Genomic DNA, 19,613 nt, shown 5'->3' on the forward strand with positions numbered 1-19,613 from the left:
AGTGGTTGTTATAGCAACTTCTTACGTCCAAAATGGTGACTGATCCTGAATCATCCTGTGTGATTTCTCCAGTGTATTTCATATGAGGTGAGGAATTCCTCATTGAATCAGTAGGTCCTTCTAGAAGTGTAATATGTTCTAGCAGTGGTATTGTTTTCTCTAGATTTTGTCTTATCAGATCATTTGATCCCCCTTCAAGATGAAGTAGTGAACATTCATGAGTTTGTACTTAAGTATAGTAGGAGTTGGCTGGCAATATATTCTCAGCCTGCATATATTTATATTAATCTAACCATGGTCTTAATTCAAGCTCCCAGTAGTGGATAGTTTCTGATAGGGACCAAAGTACAAGTTTCCACATATTGATTTTGTTTTGTGTCTCTGTTCTACCTTAAATTAGTAATGTCCTTCTTAATGGTAGCTCTCTTTGAACCTATGCATTTTTTTCTTTAAAAATATTTTACATGAAAGTGTGAATGGTTGGAGAGATACAGGCGTTTTTGTTTCTCATTGTTTTAGAATGAGCGTGTGACTTTAAGAGATAAGCCAAAATAAACTTTCAAGTTTCATTTACTTTTCCTTACCACTCCAGAGGTGAGGAGAAACTACATAGAGCGTACTAGAACTCCCAGTTGCTGTATTCACAGGATCTCAGCCAAAATATCAACCAAGGATCCAAACTTGGTAAGGTAAACCATGATTTATAGGTTTCTGCCTGTATTTTAGGCATTATTAACAGCTGCCACTGGCAGAAAAGGACCCTCTTCTCAGAGTTCCAATTTGGTGAACTTGCCTTGCAACTACTTAGGCCTCTCTGCACTCCTTCTTTAAACATTATTCTTTAGATGTCAATATAAGAACTGCATCACAATGTGTCATTTGAAGTTGTAAGAAATCTGATTATTATTTCTGGTGGGTGACTACCGACCTCAAGGAATAATCACAACCATTGTCGGGATGAACCCTCAAAGCAACTAATTAACCTGGTTACTTAACCTGGTAGCTATGGTATAGAGTGGTCAGGGTTCACTAAAACAATGTTTTAAGTCCCTCAGGACCTCTTAGGAGGAACTTGGAGAATTACAGGGTGTTAGGCAGAGGTCACACAGAAGGAACCAGTCCAGGTTCAGTTGCCACTGCCAAGCCGGAAAAGACCTCTTATAGCTTGTTGAATCCATCTCGCTTTAACAGGAGGCCAGCCTTATGACCCTTGGAGTGCACTTTTGTCCTGCATACAAAAGAGAGCAGGTCTGTTCATTCATGGCTCTTATCAGGTCGCAGGCAACATTTTAAGTTCAGTCCTGATATTCCTCAGCTCCAGGAATGCTCTGAAGTGTGAGTCTGCAGATGCTACATTTACTCCTGGCACAAGCTAGTGGGTGCTAATGACTCCTGGGAATGCCTTAAGAAGTGACTTCAAAGTTCCTTGAGCCAACCCTACCCACTCTGGGCATTTCAAGCTGGCAATAGTCTTCAGTCACACTAAACTTGAGCTCTGAGTGCGGGGCGGTTGTGGGAGATATACTTTAGTAAGTCTGTTGTCCTCCCCTAATCTAACACAAAGACCCAATTTGTCCAGTCGCTGTACTCACAATAAATCCAGGGACAGGACTCTGGTAGATCAAAAGTAGGGGTTTCCAGCAAACAGTGAATGTCTCTTTTTTCATGTGCACCTCAAGTGTTATATTTAAACTCAGCTGACCTGTCAAACAGGATTTGACAGTCTGGCAAGGTGTGACATGATAATAAGGAAGATCATAGCGCCCCCCCCCCTACATATTCTGTAAGGTTCAGAGCAGTGAGCTCTGTCTGTTCAGGTGAGCCTTTTGCTTGCTTCTGGGATTCATTTTGCACCTTTTTTCACCCCTATTCAAATGCTAATTACTGGTGTGCATAAGTGGGAGAGCAAATGCAAATTTAATATACAAGAACTTCAGGCACTGAAAATGTAACTTTCTAAAAGTTTTTTTTTCTTAATACTTAATAAAAATCACATTCCACCTTTGAATTGGATTTATAAAAACTATTACAAATAGTTGTTTAATTATTGTTCTAGATTGTCCCATTCTTGAGATACAGTGTCTGATTGAGACTTTTATCTGCAAATTCCTTACCTTAGAATTATACCCAAGCATCAGACTGGATCCGGAAATGTTTGATGAGCAGGAGCCCCTGCGCCGGTAGGTGGTGTCATTTGGCTCTGAGTGGCTTAGTCGGTGTCGTCCGTGCCAAAAGGGACGTTCATGGTGCCTATATAGGTGCCACTCAGGTGTGCTGATGTCAGTTCTTTTATTTCTGCACAAGCCAGCACAGATCCGGGAAGAGCTACTGTAGGAAACTGGGCTTTTGTTCCAGTTGTCCCCCCACTTTTTAGCTACTAGATGCTGGTTTTCAACTCTGATAGTTCATGGAGGCCTGCTAACGAGACCTCAGTGCTCCTTCCCTAAAACAAGGTGTTGTCTGATTGTGCCACAATTAGCAAATTCCCTGTAAGTCCCTAGTAGATGGTACCCCAGGTACCTAGGGCAGGGGTACTAAAGAGTGTCCCTTAGGGCTGCAGCATATGTTATGCTACCCTAAGGGATCCACATACAAATACCACACAGACTGCTATTGGAGGCTGTGTTAAGTGGTGCAAACCAAGAGTGAAAACATGACATGACACACTCTTGTCATGCCAAAGTCACTGCATCTAATATATATATATATCACCCCTAGAGCAGGACTTTGAGCCGTAAGGCTGGGTGCATTATATTTTTTGTGAAGTCATCTGCATGAGCATATATGCTCCTGTGATGTCCAGTTCTATTACTGGATATTGCAAGTGAGCAGGAAAGCTATCTTAAAGTTATGTTCCCCAGCTACATTATGGTTTCACTGAAATATATGGTGTTTGGTATCAAACACCTCATATTCAGTTCATAAGTCTTTATTTCGATATATTTCTTCATAAAAGACAATCCTAAAACACTGTGTTCTAACTAATTACAGCATATGCCCTCCTTAATAAAAACACATTAAAACTTAGTTAGCCATTAATTTCAGAACACATTTCATACCAAGTAATAAATTAGGCCAAACATACAAGGTAATAAGTTAAGATACATAAAACAGGATTAAATCATCATCCACTCTCCCAAACCTAGGTTCTCTTCGGATGTAATCAACCACCCAGGGATCCCTAAGATTCACAACGACACAGTCTCCCTCTAAGTCCTTGGGGCTGTATCCCACCCAGCTCACCCTTCTAACTCCTAATATCTCTGTGTTGGAATAGTGGGGAAGAGTTCTATTCTTGTTGAGCCAGTAGATTACCTTGTTTTTCAACTCCCTAGGCGATTCTAAATTCTCCTCCCCTAATGCTCGCACTCCCACCAGTATGATTGTGTATGGCGCGGACTCTGGGGAGAGGTTTATGCAAGGGAGACGCTGTTTAGAGACCTTCTTCTCCAGCGAGGTAGGCCCATTAGACTTTCTACCTACGTCTAAAACCCGTGATGCAGACTGCGTTCTAGGCACCGCGCCTACCACCATGCCCCCAGCCCTGGTAATACTCGGGGGGGTTTTAACTACAGGGAGGTTCTCCAAACATGATTTTTCAGACTGGGTATTGGGCTTGGCAATAGTGGCTTGTAGGGCCACCCTAGCGCCATTACCAGATCCCAAACCCTTGGAAGTAGTGTCTGGGACCTTTATGCTATCCATGCCTTTTACCAGATTATCCAATGTAATAGAGTTTGCTACAACTTGTTTCTCAATTTGATCTAATTTAGAATTGATCATCCTAGTTGTTTCCAGAAAAGGTAACATCAAAGATTTGATCAAAATTTCTATTTTACCCAGGAACCCGACATCATCTAAACCACAAAAGGGGAATTGTTTGGTAGATTCTATTGGGGCCCTAGACGGGCTAGGGGGCTGAACGGCAACATGAGAAGCCAGGATTTTGGTATTTTTCTTTTGAATTTTTGCCAGACCCCCCTTCAAAGGACCACCCCCTCTTTTCCTTTTGTTGTGTGTAGTGGTAGCTGGTGGCCCCTGATTCTGAGCTAAAGGGGATAATCTGTGTGTTAAGGGAGAATTTAATACTCTTGTATTGGAACTACTAGAGACTGTACTGGTTGTAGATAAGTTCAAAATAGAGCAGCCCACTACATCATCAGTGGCTGCCGGCAAGGGACTTGCTCTACAACCATGGGTAACTAAAGGGTCTGGTTGTCTTAACGGTTCGAGAGAGACCACTGACCCAGTTGGACCTAAAGATGAGCGCTTCCAGTTATAAGATCCAGGGATAAGCGCTTCTCTGTGAGGGCTATTTCTTTCTCAATAATTGTTGTAGCCCGTTTAAAAAATTGATCCAAAGTACCAGTAACCACCCCTCCCGATGACAAAAGGGTTACATTTCTGTCCTTCCCAGACCGTAAAGACATAATAGCTGGTTCTTTAGGACTTTAGCACAGAATGAAAATCATACAAAGTCAATATGAAGGTATGCTAAAGTAGGTTCATTAAAGGATACAGCAGGGAGCTGCAATTGAAAGAGGGGGGCCCAGCCCGGCCTCGTACGACCTTAGACGGCCCGCCCTTTGCCCGGGCGAAACACAGAAGTGGGCGTTGCTTAATAGGGAGGTGAGGCGGGAAGAGGACCCAGGTGCGGCCGGTGACTCGCCGCTAGGATCCCTGGTCCTCGCAGTCCCGCAGGTCCATTAATCAGCCCCAAATCGGCGTTGAAGGTGGCAGGTGAGCAAGCAAGAGATTATGGCCCGAGAGTTGTGGCAGCAAGGGGCTCTCCGTCCGAGTGGCACCTCATATTAATAAACCCACACTAATTCCAGTGATGGATTTATTTATACATGCACCCAGAGGGCACCTTAGAGGTGTTCCCTGAAAACCTACCAACTACTAGTGTGCTGGCTGACTGGTCCTGACCAGCTTGCCACCACAAATACGTTTCTTGACCCCAGGAGTGAGGGCCTATGCTCTCAGATTGTTAGCAGCCTGTCCAGCAGAGAGTGTTTACACCCCCTCCAACAGGATGACCTGCCAATTAGCATTCCAAAGCAAGGGGCTTCAAAGAGCCTGCCGTCTTTGGTATGTGAATCTGGCTTTCCCTCAAAGGGATGCCACCCCCCTGACCAGGCCCATTTGACACCAGGACAGGGGGGAAATTAGCTATGCAGGGGCATGTTGCACTGAAAGGCTGGACACACGTTTAGGGTGACCAGCTGGAAGTGAATATGACTTTAGAGATTCCACCATCTTGTGTGTGGTGGAATTAGGAATTCTGGGACAGGGTGATGCCCACTTTTCAAAGAAAGTGGTCATCTAGGGGCTGTAGTGACCCCAAGGGTGAATTTCCCATTGACAGCTTCCCTTCACTCCCCTTAACACTACTAAATTGAGTATTTAGTGGACCCCCTGATACCAGGATTTCAGATTTCTACAGACCAAAAGAAGAAATGGACAAAGAAGAAGACTGCTGAACCGATAAGCAAGACTGATTTGGCGCATACCCTGCCAGCCAACCTGCTGCACCCAAACCTAATGGAGCAACTGATTTGTCCTGCCACTGTGCAGACCTCAAGAAACCCAGAGGGCTGCCAGCACTTTGCATATAGACAAAGAAACTCCCTTGGAGTAGAAGAGCTACTTCCCTGTAGCCGCATGCACTAAAGAAGCAAGACCCAGTACATCGACCTGCTGCCTACGGGGACTACCGACGTAGCAGCCGCCCAGGAAGAGGTAGCAGTGCTCCCACAGGTCAGATCCTCCAAGTGTAGAAATGCCAGGACCGACCAGTGCCGCACAGTGCCAGTACCTGTGGTACTGGACTCCTTGCAGCAGCAATGGGGACCCCGCCATGAAAAGGTTGGCCGAAAGGCAGGGGAAGGGGTCCCAAACAGGGCCTCTGGGTGTTTTAGCACATGGGTATGGTGCATGGCGGCACATGCTGTGCCCTCTTAAGCTTGCATTGTCATGTGTACACTGTGTGCCATGCACAACATGATGCATGGTACACAGTGCACTGCCGTGCAAGCGATGCTGCCACGGCAGCATCATATGCTACAGACTTTCTATGAGCTGAAGCATGCCCTGGCACCGCGAGCACAACACCGCCAGCCTGGCAGTGTTCCAGAAAATACAGCAGTCGGGATGCTGCTGGCTTGGCGGTGTAGTCCCAACCATCACAGTGGCTATCCGGCAGTCAATGGGTGAGTAGTTTGTGCTTTACAAATACTGCATTTAGGTTTAGATTTACCAGATAAGTCATTAACCAAGGTAAGTAACGTGTTCTACAGCTTAGTTGACTTTTTCTCACTTCTCATTTCCCCCTTTTAAAATGGTTGTGTGATGGAACCACGCATGTGTTTACCATCCTTCTGGTACCACACAGTCTCAACAATGCAAGTCTTAACCACACATATGTCTTTATCATCTTTTAGAGACATCTAGCCACAGATTCCTTAACTTAGAATATCCCCAGGCGTGAGACTGGATCCGGAATTTTTTTGTAGCAGCACCTCTGGGTGCCGAGGGACGGTGCCACACGACCCGCCCTGACATCGTCCTCTTAGGTGACGTCAGCGAAGTCCCTCCTGGGGCGCTGACGTTAATTTCCTTCTTTTCCCCGTGCAACGCGGATCCAGAGTGAGTTCCTCTGGCCTGTTTTCAGGCCCCATTTTCAACGCTTCGTGTCGGGAACAATGTGCGATGCCGTCGGGCTTTAAATCTTGTCATTCTTGTTTGCGGCAAATGTCCACGACAGACCTGCATCTTATTTGTATGTGGTGTCTGGGCGAGCACCATGACTCCACGGACTGTGAAGCCTGCCAACATCTGAAACCGAAGTCTCTGCGGGTGCGCAGTATGCAGGGCCTTCTACTGTCTGGTTTCGCCGTTGATCGCCCTTTGGGGTCCAGGGCTGTCGTTCTCCACTTGGTAAGTCGAGGCGCTTGTTGCCTAGGTCAGTGACCTCACTTTCTTCTGTTGTCAGGGGCTCCAGTTTCCTGAACTTTCCGGATCATGGGAACAGTCCAGCCGAACTGCCAAGCCATGTCTTCCGTGGACCGGAAAGAAGCATCCTGGGACCGGTTTCTGGCTAATCATCCGTCATCAGCCAGGCTAGCTTGAATCCAGTGGCAAAGTGAGCAAGGGACCCACGTCTGGGCATACCCTGCCAACTTAGAGCAAACAAAGCGATACCAAAGGAGATAATGGACGTAGCGTTTGAGCAAATCAAACGCTCACCCCCAGTCAACTGATCTGGGTTTAATCGATCATCATTCTTTAGCTCACTCCACCACCCTAGTTCAGACATAGCCATATGCAAATCCGTCTGACCCTGTGCCTCATGGGAACAGTCCAGCCCGAACTGCCAAGCCATGTCTTCCCTGGACCGAAAATAAGCATCCTGGGACCGGTTTCTGACTAATCAGCTGTCATCAGCCAGGCTAGCTTGAATCCAGTGGCAAAGTGAGCAAGGGACCCACGTCTGGGAATACCCTGCCAACTTAGGGCGAACAAAGCGATCCAAAGGGGATAATGGACGTAGCGTTTGAGCAAATCAAAGATTCACCCCAGTCAACTGATCTGTGTGAATAATCATGTTGCCAATGTAAACATTTATTTACCTCTGGAACAAGGCCTCACACAAGAATATCAATCTATTCTACAGAAAATCATTGATCACGCAAAGGAAATGAATTGGAATAGTGACAAAACCAAAAGATTTTTTGAAGTGAAATATCCCAGAAGACCGCAACTGTATATGTTGCCGAAAATCCATAAAGATCCTGTTAATCCTCCATTTAGACCCATCGTCTCGGCCTGTGGCTCCATCTCGGAACAGATAGGAAAATTTGTAGACAAATGTTTACAGCCCATCGTACAAAAGTGCGTCACCTACATCAAGGACACAACGGCTTTTTTGAAACTATTGAATTCCATTCAATTTGAAGAAGGTTCCACCTATTTGTTATGCACTATAGATGTAATATCTTTATATACATCGATCCCGCATAGTGAGGGGATTGAAGCACTTGAATGGAGCTTACTACAGAGTGATATGGATGAATCACAACAAGTATTTATTCTGGAACTGATGCAATTTGCTTTATTCTACAGTTATTTTGAGTGGCAAGTGAAATTTTTCAATCAGTGTAATGGAACATCCATGGGCTTTGGGGGGGGGCGCCCTCATACGCCAATATTTATATGCACAAATTTGAATGTGATCACTTTCTGAACAATCCCATCTGGACAAGCGGCTTAATGTTGTTTAAGCGCTATATAGACAATATATTCCTGATTTGGAAAGGGGAAAAGGCAGAATTGAAACATAACATTGAAATTTTAAACACGCACAATGAGAGGATTAAATTCACACACACCATAGAGGAGTCATCTATAGCTTTTCTATATGTCAAAGTCACATTGCGTAACAACAATTTGAGCACTCAAGTGCACATAAAACAAACTGACCGAAATTCGTGTTTACTATTCCAAAGCTTTCACCCTGAGACACTTAAAAAGCATCTACCAACATCTCAATTTACCAGACTAAAACTTATAACCACTCATGAATCTGATTTACACACATCGTTTGAGACACAAACTCAGAAATACCGCACTAGGGTTTATCCAGAAATGATTTTGAAGGAATCCTTAGATAAAGTCAAAGCAAAATCCAGGAAAACGTTACTTGAAGCAAAAGTTCCAGTTAATACGACTAAAACTGTATGTGTGTTAAAATATTCTACGGAAGCAGTACGAATCAAGCGAATTTTAAACCAACATTGGCCTTTAATTTCAGAAGAACCTGACTTGAAAGAGTTATACAGTGAGAGAATCACGTTTGCATTCAAAAGATCACGTAACTTAAAAGAAATTCTGAACAGTCCTAGTAAAGAAAAAATATCACACAAACGAATGTCTAGATGTCAAAACTGCGTTCACTGCGGTAATATGATATTAGGCAACCAGTTTACTCATCCCACAAAAGGATATTAAATTGAATTACAGCATTCGGCCACATGCGACACTAAGAACATCATATATGCGATAAAGTGCCCTTGTGGGAAAGTATACGTGGGTCAAACTGAACGGAAACTAAAAGTGCGAATTACAGAGCATAAAAGTAATATCAGACTTTCAAACACAAAATCCACCGTGGCTAATCACTGGATTGAGGCACGTCACCAAATCTCACAATTGAGATGTACGATTCTAGAGGTGGTTAAACAACGCCGCGACATGGATCACAGTAAACAAAGATTACAGGCAGAGTTTTTTTGGATTAAGAACTTCATTCCCTCCAACCAGTTGGGATGAATGACAGGATTGAATATACTTGCTTCTTATAAAACTATTGATAATCTATGGCATTGGCAGATGGACTGCTCTTTACCCAGGGTCCTTTATTGAGCATTATGAAAATGTGACTTGTTGATTTTATTCACTGCTACGTGCACAAATTTTGGGCAACATATTGCTGGTATTATTGATCTTGCAATGTTTTTGACAACGAGTGCTCGTGATGAAAATGTACAATTTTGGTATTCTCCCCTTTATTCATTTCATGTATTTCACCATTTAGATGTTGGTTGCACTGTGATTACGACGCATTTCGCGCTGTTTGCATGCATATGTTCTTTTTTTTTTTTTTTGTCCTCATAGATGCCACCAGATGTTGAGACTAGATGGGATCTCTCAAAGCCGCTAGCACAAATCATTACTATGCACCCTGAGATTTTATGCATAGCGGTATAAGATCACCCAGAGGTAGGCTGTCTACTAGTCCAACTCCCGTTCTCGATGTGGGTGAACCTCGCCCCTTGGGAGGACCAGACCACAAACCCCTGGCATAATCATTGGACTTTTCATCGTTTATCTGTCTGACCATTTTACCAATGGAGCCCATATCTTAGCAGCGCCCTCTCCACTGCACAACAGATCTGATTTACTTATACCCATGATGTTCCTAAGACAGTCAGCAAACCTGGGGGGGGGGGGGGGGCAATGATTTCCATTCTTTACGCACCTCCCTCCTTGCGATGACAATAACATAAAATATGAACTGAAAAATACTATCTCGGACTGCAGGTTACTGATCTCAACAGTACGTCCTCTAAGAAACTGCAAACCTGCTGCCAATAGCTTTTGATTTCTGGGCAGTCCATAAAAATATGTAGGTCGTCTGCTGCTGAAAGCTTGCATCTTGGACAGTAATAAGATTCTCCAGAGATTTTTGTCAGATTTGAGGGAGTCCAATAAACCCTGTATGCTGTAAAGGTGGTTCCTTCTAAGATTGGCAGGCTTTATTGTCTTTTGAGATATTATACATGAATCTTTCCAAACCTCCAACTTCCCTGCTGAGCTATCTGCAAGGAGGTCACCCCAAAGTTTGGAAATTTCTGCCTCCTGCTGATCATTTGCCCCCACTAGTAAAATGTACCATGCGGAGACCTCCCCCTTCCAGCCTTCCTGTCTACTGGCTAGTTCCAGGAAGCCATTTCCCTCATTCTCCAGCTCCCAATGTTGGCTCCCCCACCAAGATGATAGTTGATAGTTGATAGAATTTAAATCTTGTAGGGACCCTCCTGTTATATTACATAGGGATGTCCAATCGAGAAGTCCTAGATTGTTGCTCAGGTCTCCCCATCTTACAAAACCCGCATCCCTAAGAGGGAGCGACAGACGGTCTAATAAGCATGCAGGTGTTCCCGGGGAGTCCCAGATTGGGGCTAAAGGATTATAATAGGGAATTCCCCATGTTTTACAGGCTACTTGCCACAACGTAAGTGCTGTTAATAAGATTTCTAAAGAAAATTTCTTGTAAAACTTCTGGGCACCGAATTTGAACAAGAAAAATTCAAGGCCCTGCGGTAGGTCAGATAGCAACGCCTGAAACAAACGGCCGTGTGAGGAGGAGTCCAACTTATTAGCCAGGAGTCTAAAGTTCTTCAACTGAAAAGCGTAACAATATAGGAGCAAATCTGGGAGGGCCAAGCCGCCTATTTTTAAACCCCTTCTTAACTTCCTCCAAGCTATTCTTGGTGATTTAGTGGCCCAAATAAAGGAACCTATCTTGCCTTGTAAAAAGTCAATGGGATACTGTTAAATAAAAAGGTTACTTTAGGCACTACCACCATTTTAATTAGGTTAACTCTGCCATATATACTCAGAGGTAGACCAGCCCATCTGAGTAAAAGTTTGCTTATTTCTTTAACCACTATTTGCCAGCTTATTCTAGGTACATCAATTAGCTTTTGCGTGAGGTGCCTGCATGCATATGTTCATTCATTTTTTATTTGGTATGATGTTGTTATGGCAGCCGAACTTTGAACTTTATTCAAACCCCAGTTGTTCACATCCCGGCTAGTTTGCTTTCCGTGAAGCCGATATACTCATGTCATGTGACCCGCGTCACATGCAAAGTTCTTGGTGCGCTATTGGTTTAATGTTCAGTGAGGTAGTTGAACATGGCTCCCGAGGTGTTTACGGAGACGCTGTGTTCCCAGTCTTTAAGTAAGTTTAAAATTATGCTTTCAGGCTGGGGCATGTTATCGAGTGTATTTCACTTTAAACTGGTATTTTCTGTTGCGTCATACTCATGTTTCGTGTTTGCACGGAGTAGTGCGGTGAACTTACGGTGTATTTCGGTGATTACTAACTCTATCTCAGCCACTGTATATCCTGATTTTCACGCTGTCAGACTATCAGAAGCTTACTTTTGGTGGTTTAATGGTCTCACAATGAGGGTGTAACTATCAATGCTCGTACTTGTATTCTTCCTACACTGAGGGTGTAACTTTCATCTTTCGTACTGCCACTTTCATTTTGCATGACATCACTGAGTTCATACATGTTACTGTGAACATGCAAGTTATACTGCAGGCAACTAACCTGGTCCTGTATGATTTCTTTATAGACCCCTGAGGAACGGTCCTTTTGGTTTGACCCGAAATGCATTGGGTTTTCGGAAGATTGGGAAAATGATGAAAACATCATAAGATGAATATTATGAATGTTTGAAATATGAAAATAAACGTTTGAACTACTACAAAAAGTGGATTATTGTTTGGATTATAACCAGTTTGGAAACTTAAAGGAACGATCTGTTCCACACGTCACTGAGCGCACATCTTTGTGAGGGGAGCTTCTTCAAAGTGAGCAAGGGACCCACATCTGGGCATGCCCTGCCAACTTAGGGCGAACAAAGTGATACCAAAGGGGATAATGGACGTAGCGTTTGAGCAAATCAAACACTCACCCCCAGTCAACTGATCTGGGTTTAATCCATCATCATTCTTTATCTCACTCCACCACCCCAGTTCAGACATGGCCATATGCCATATGCAAATCTGAACTGTTCTCCGGAGATCCTGTTCTTTGTCGAAGGCAGGCAGTCCTCCCAGTGTTTTGGAGGTCCCTGGGCTGCAGGACGAGTCGTCTTCTGGTGCAGGATCATTGAGGAGTGCAGATAGGCCAGTAGGGCTGGGGGCCAAGTCAATAGTTCTCTGCAGTTTTCTCTGCTGGTATGACTCTGTAGTGTCCAGCTCTTCTTATGTCATCAGGAACTGAGGTCTGGTTATGCCACCTAAATACCCGATTTAGGGGTGTTACAAGGGAGTGACAGGTAGTGGCCAATTGGCCCCTTACCTGGGGATCTACACCCTCAATTATGCCCACTTCTTGTGGGAGAGGGACATAGCCCAAGCCCTGTTTGGACAAGTCCCACTATCTTCAAGATAGTGGGCACTGAAAAGTGTACTTCACTTCACATTCAGCATCTGAGGGCGGAGTTGGCAAAGGGTGGCACACCTACTGTTCTTGCTGAGTATTCCCGTCTGTCTTCGCCCCAAAAAGGGGGGTGAGCACACGAGGTGGGTACTGGTCCTTCTAACAAGAGATTCTTGGGTCGCAGTACAAATGTTGGTAGGTTTCAGGGGGCCCCTCTAAGTGGTCCTCTGTGCAATTTTTAATAAGCCTGACACTACAATCAGTGCAGGTTTATTATGACGAGATGTTTGGTACCAAGCATCCCATACTTCAATGAAGCCATCATAGAGCTGGGGAACTCACAATGATGGCTGTCAAGCCCATGTACTTACTATTGCTTACCTGGTCACTTACAATATCCAGGAATCAACATGGATATTGCAGAAGCATATCTGCTCATGCAAATATGCCCTCAACGGAGATATAGTGCTCCCTGTTGTAAGGCTAAGGTCTGCTAGAGGGGTGTCTTACCTATAGCCTATGCAGTGTCTGTGGACATGCCACACAGGGATGTGTGCATGTCGAGTCTTCAGTTTTGTCTGGACAAAGGCACGCAGTCTCAAATGGCAGAGTGCAGGGTCTTGGTGAGGGGACCCTAGAGTGCCACAATTTGTGCTGCTATCCTTGGGGTCCCTCTTCAGTGCCAATGCACTAGATACCAGGGATACCATTTACTAGGGGTTCTGAAGTAGTGCCAATTGGGAATCAAAGGTATAGTTTAGAGAAGGAGCTCTGGCACAGGGGGCCTGGTTGGCAGAGTCCCTGTGCACTTCCAGTCTAGATTACATAATTTCCCAGGCACAATGGGGGGGCTAATCATGTCCAAAAGAGCCACTTTCTTACACCTACATGGACAAATCCTTCCCCAAAACTTCCCCATACTGTCTGAAGTAATGTTATAACTTGGGTGTATACTCCTTTCTGTCTCCTTTCATTAGCGTTCATGTATTATTACGCATAAGGCAAAAAATCAACTCTAATGGTGTTTAAGAATTGACAACTTATAGATCTAAGATTTGTTTTTCGTGACACGATGCAACGAGATTGTAATTGCCTACGACTGCCTCGTGGCCAGTTAAAACATGGCGTGGTGATAAGACTACATATTGTCTGTGATCTGTTAGAATGAAAACATTTTTTTACATTAAATAATGAAAAGAGTATACCTTGGCCTCAGTGTTTGTTTTTCTTTTCAGGGAAGTTTTTATTAGACTACAACATGAAAACAAGATGCTCCGGTTGCAGCAAGAGGGGTCTGAAAATGAGCGTATTGCAGAACTACAAGGGCAGCTAGAGGATAAACACCGCAAGATGAGCGAACTGGAAACTGAGAACAGGTGATTTTTACTCTTTTTGCACTGCTGACATTTGATGTTCCGTAAATCTATCTGCCACTTTTTTAGTTTGATGGCATTGGTAGTTTATGTCAGTAGATGGCGCCGAACTACAACATTATAGTGTTATAAGTACAAATCAGGGCTGTGATATTCTAGCACTGCAGACGTTATGTGTCCATTCACTTGGCACTTTTCTGCTTTTTTCACATAATTGTACATTTATCATAGAGGCATAGAGAATGTATCCCAGAAAACGTCCATAAGTGGATACTCCTGTGATTTCCCGTTTGTGTTCCTCTACCATTTTGTGTCCTTCTTCTCCAGCATTCTTAAAATGTTTCCTTGTCCACACATTTCCTTTTTATAACGACTAATATTTTTATTACCAGTGCTCATGAATCAGTAAACAGCAAAATTCAGTAACAATAGATTCAATCACTATCTATTGTAGGATCATAAACTTAATTTCACTATGTCAGAAAAGTGTAGAAAAAAGCATTAATTAGGTCGCGCACATGGCGACGCAGTCGCCAGCGAGTTCTATTGTTACCGTCTTGCCTGCCAAGTGATACAGACCAGGGCGCGCGCCTATTGGGGTCTGTGTACGCACCCGTGAACACACGCATGTGCACATCTCCCTTCCGTCATCGCAAGCTCCACTTTCGTTTTTGTAATGCGCACGCGCGCTCCAAACGCAGCACGCTCTGTCTTGTTAAACTTATGCCGAATTCACAAAAAAATATATTACAGTGCAGAATCAGACGACCAGGCAGGTAGCCAGGCTACATAATAACAAGCATAGTGAGGATGTTCGCATTTGGTAACTCCACCGGCCCGAAATAATACATATGAGGAGGATGCGCTAAGTAGTGTTATGAGCCAATTAATGTATGCTTAAACTGGTTAAAGGTGCGTTTGAGCCGTAAACGCCGGTCAGTGACAGTGAGGACAACTGTGATAACAAGGAGTTCAGATTCCTCCCTGTGACCCTGAACAGCCCGACAGTACAGTGGGTAGTGAGTGATGCGTACTGAGATACATAGAAAAACCCTTTGGCTGACCAACACCCAATGTGACAAACGCGAAAATAAGCTGCTCAATGATGCCTGAGATGACCAGTTCTCCAGCAGTGACGAGCCGCAGTAGGGTATTGTGCTCTGCATGGACCATTGCCACTGATGGGTTCTCTCACCCTCCCCAAGAGTATGGAGCTGGGAATAGGAGCCGGAAAAACACACTCCTTTGCTGCTACCGCTGCGACCATTACAACATAACGCCCTCACTGACATCACAGTCTACCCATCGCACAAGTCAAGACTCACCTTCCAGTGCCTCCATGGCTCCAGCCGTTCGAGCCTCCCTCCGCCCGCTGCTGTGGTAACTGAAAGTCTCAGTCTGTTGTCAGGAGGCTCCACCCCTAGCGTCCACTGTCATCTATGCCCATTGGCCGTGTAGCACGTTGAAGGAAGGAACGTGAGCGCTCTTTGCCCATTTAGACAGGGCACGAGCCGGAGCTGCCGGGTTCGGGCCTAATGCATTAAAAAGCAGGTCGTTGTTTCGGTATTTCCAAGAGTACGCCCAGTTATGACTGTAGTTGCTTATATCCAGCGCTCCTGGCTTTGCATTAGTGCATGTTCCATCACATCCTGTGCCTGAGCTCCACACCTTCATATTAATTAATCACTAAATAATGTACTGCTCAACATTAAGTAACTCAAAAGAGGTAAGCTGTTTAATGTTTCAAGACAAGTCATTAACATAATGATGACATTAATAAACGTTATATTCAATGACCTTTGGCTTCATAATGACACCACAAGAAGTTGCATTAAAAGCTTTGGCACTCATAGCCCACCTTCCTGTCAAACGTACTTGTGCAGTGATGTCAGGAAGTAACTACAGTTCCTTGCAATGCTTGAATTCAAGCCCGGTTCTTGACAGACCACCCAGGATATTGCTGAATATATGTGCACATTTTGTGGCACAAAAATTGATATTTTGCAGCATTATTTCGGCACTTTATTTTACTTGAAATCAATCCTTTTTAACCTTAAATAATAGAAATTGTTTTAGAATGTTGTCACTTTGAAATCGGCGTCCTTAGTGTGTATATAATGTGTCTAAGAGTGTGTGTTTGCTATCATCTCCTTTGTGGTAACATTCTGGATGATCGGTTGCTAAGTGTTGTATTTGCATTGCATATTTTCATGTGATTTGCACTTTAAATATAACATTCCATTTGGATCCTATGTCACGATGGTGTTCTTGTCATTGTATTCTATGATTCAGCTACCTGCTAGCTGTAATGGGATCACCAACTATTCTCTGATGCTTATAATAAATATATATAATTGAGTTACAAATTATATCTGGAAGGGTGTACTTCGTTTATAACACTAAGCATCTTGTTTTCTCTGGCATTGTGCTAACTTGGGGATAGTGGTTCCAAGCTCTAATGCCATCTGCTGTAGGACACCGCGTTTTGAAATGTAAGCAGTTGGTTGAGGGAAATCGTAATTGCTCTGTGAAACCGTCTTTGACAAAGCGAGTAGGTTTGGCTCTTGTATGAAACATGCATGAAGATGTACACAACAAACAGGTGCAAAAGAACAGATGGATCATAACACATGCACAGAGGCCAAAACTCTGCACACCTAACATAAAAGCACACAGCCAATCAGATGGCACAATTTTTTGCTGTCTGCCAGAGACCTTTTTATGCTGGCAAAAAAAAACTATTGCGGTCATCTCGCTGCTCAGCTGATTTCGAGAAATGTCATTACCCTGAATGATGGAAGACACACAATGAGATCTATTGAGGTCTGCCAGTGGGTGCATATACACAGGGCCACTGGAAGTATGCGATTGTGCGGCCATAGAAATATTCGCTTAGTGATGAATGTGTCACATAATCTATTGTCTGCCACGTAATCTGCAGATTATTTTTAAAAAAAAACGTTTCTAGCTCAAACAGTTCAAAAATTACTAAAGATTAATCTGCCTGTGTTGCCGCGCCGAAGAAGGCCCTTTGCAATGCTAGACTGGTCTCCTTTCTGTTGCTTATTGCTATATTTGTATTTTAAACTGGTACTAATGATGTGCAAACAATGCCCACAGAGTGTTACCAAGTTAACAAGTATTGAAAATGCAATATGTCTCCCCTTTGATTAAGTTAAAGCCATTTGCTTTGCTAATGGTATTGTATAGCAAAGCAAATAGCTTTAACTTATTGAAAGGTGAGACCTATTGCATTTTTAATGCTGGTTTTTTAAAGCTTACTAATTAGTAGCTGGTAGTTTCCACATCCATACCCAATCAATATTATCTGCCACCTGCACTACCACATTTTTTTATTGTAACAGTACAATCAAATCTTTATCAACTACACTGGCTTTAGCCAGTAAAATGGTGTCAAATCTCTCTCAGTACTCGTGAGGTCTCCAGTGTGTATGTGATAAGGCTTCATACCTCTTCTCTTTTATTTCAAGACAACAAACATTGTTCATGAATTGGCTATACGTCTCTTAACTTGTAATATGACAGACCCTGCAAATTTAAATGTATGGGTGTCAGATTTTAGTGCTAGATTCCAAAATCGCATGTTTCCGATAGAAACGCAGATTCGTCACCTATTGATATTCCCCAGGCGTCAGACTGGATCTCAAAACGTTTCAACAGTACCTTTGCTCACTGGTAGGTGGTGATGTGCGGCTCCACACTGACGGTGTTCCACTCAGGAAATGATGTGCGTGGCAAATATAGGCACCACTCCCATGCACTGACTTCAGTTCCTTTCTGTCTGCACCGCCAGCCGTGGCTCTGGAGCTACATCTCATCTCTGAAGAGACTTGTTTACCTCAGAAATTCAAACATATAGTGTGCAAGGGAAATTTCACCTCCCAAAACTACAGGGTTTAAACCTTGTAGGGAACGTTGCAAGCGAATGCCTGACAGATCCCCATCATGTTTGCCTGTGCTGCCTGGGGTCGGACCATCACTCTAACGCCTGCAGTGACTTCATGTCATGAGCCCAAAGGCCATACAAGATCGCGAGGCAAGCACTGGAAGACTACATGCCGGGTCCAGTCCAAGTCTGATGTAGCACCATCTGTCTGACATACAGCAGGAAGTGCCAAAACGGCTATCAACATTGTGCCTGCACGAGAAGTGGCGGTTTCTGTGGCTAATGAGGATAATATTAGTAGAAAGAGGCTCAATGGCAATATGTAAGGTGCTATAATATCAGAGGACAAGGAACCACTCACACACAGGGGTTGATTTATAACCAAATTCACAGTTTTTTTTATATTCATTTGTAAACAAAAAAATAATTGTGCATTTTGTCCCCTTGTGAAATGGAACCTAAATGTGAGTATTAACGTGGTCTATTATATACAAGGTTTCCAAAATTACAAAGAACGACCATTTATATACACATGCTTAGGAGCACCAGTATACGATAATACATGCTGAATAGTGGCTCATTCTTTTAAACTTGTCGACGGCGTTCGACATGCTGAATAGTGGCTCATTCTTTTAAACTTGTCGACGGCGTTCGACATGCTGAATAGTGGCTCATTCTTTTAAACTTGTCGACGGCGTTCGACATGCTGAATAGTGGCTCATTCTTTTAAACTTGTCGACGGCGTTCGACATGCTGAATAGTGGCTCATTCTTTTAAACTTGTCGACGGCGTTCGACATGCTGAATAGTGGCTCATTCTTTTAAACTTGTCGACGGCGTTCGACATGCTGAATAGTGGCTCATTCTTTTAAACTTGTCGACGGCGTTCGACATGCTGAATAGTGGCTCATGCTGAATAGTGGCTCATTCTTTTAAACTTGTCGACGGCGTTCGACATGCTGAATAGTGGCTCATTCTTTTAAACTTGTCGACGGCGTTCGACATGCTGAATAGTGGCTCATTCTTTTTAACTTGTCGACGGCGTTCGACGGCGTTCGACCCCTTGTTTGGATGGGGGTCTCTTCAGGACTTGGATAACTGGGACATCTACAATGAGAAAGGAAAGGGCATAAGGTCCATATACCAGCGCTAATGCTGGAGTGGACTGGAAAAGGTATTTTTAGGAGAGTACCTGTAATTTAATATCGCAGTCTTGGTGAAAGTGTGCCACGGTGAAAGTGAAATAATTAAAAGTGACTCACATGAGCACCCCGCCGGGTTCTGTCATATAATTAAATGAAAAAAGGATCACTTTACTGCACTTGGGGTTATGCAGCATTAATGGTGGAATGGTAGAAGTATCACTTACCTCAATGTGAGGCAAGGCATGCGTATGAGGATTGTGGTTGGGCGGATGCTCCTATTCAAACACGCTACAGCCGTACCCGTGTTGGTGTACCCTTGACGTAATTAAGTCACAATGGACTGATGGTACTGCAAGGGGCAGATAATACGTGAGAAGGCTGCAATTAAGTTCAGGATGAAATGCAGATGAAAGCACAGGGGGTTATCTCCTTTCTTACCAGGATCGGC

At 43.8% G+C, this 19,613-nt stretch overlaps 1 protein-coding gene across 1 annotated transcript in view; it reads left to right on the top strand.

The window, feature by feature from the left end:
* The window catches only part of HOOK1 (hook microtubule tethering protein 1), a 905,468-nt gene that overhangs the window by 630,437 nt on the left and 255,418 nt on the right, over positions 1–19,613 (top strand). Inside the window, exon 15 of the mRNA XM_086953035.1 lies at positions 13,977–14,117. Coding sequence (XP_086809161.1) covers positions 13,977–14,117 — 141 coding nt within the window. The remainder of the gene's footprint in view (positions 1–13,976; positions 14,118–19,613) is intronic.

This window comes from Lissotriton vulgaris, chromosome 1_1, assembly GCF_964263255.1.
Source record: "Lissotriton vulgaris chromosome 1_1, aLisVul1.2, whole genome shotgun sequence".
In the NCBI taxonomy this organism is placed as follows: Eukaryota; Metazoa; Chordata; class Amphibia; order Caudata; family Salamandridae; genus Lissotriton; species Lissotriton vulgaris.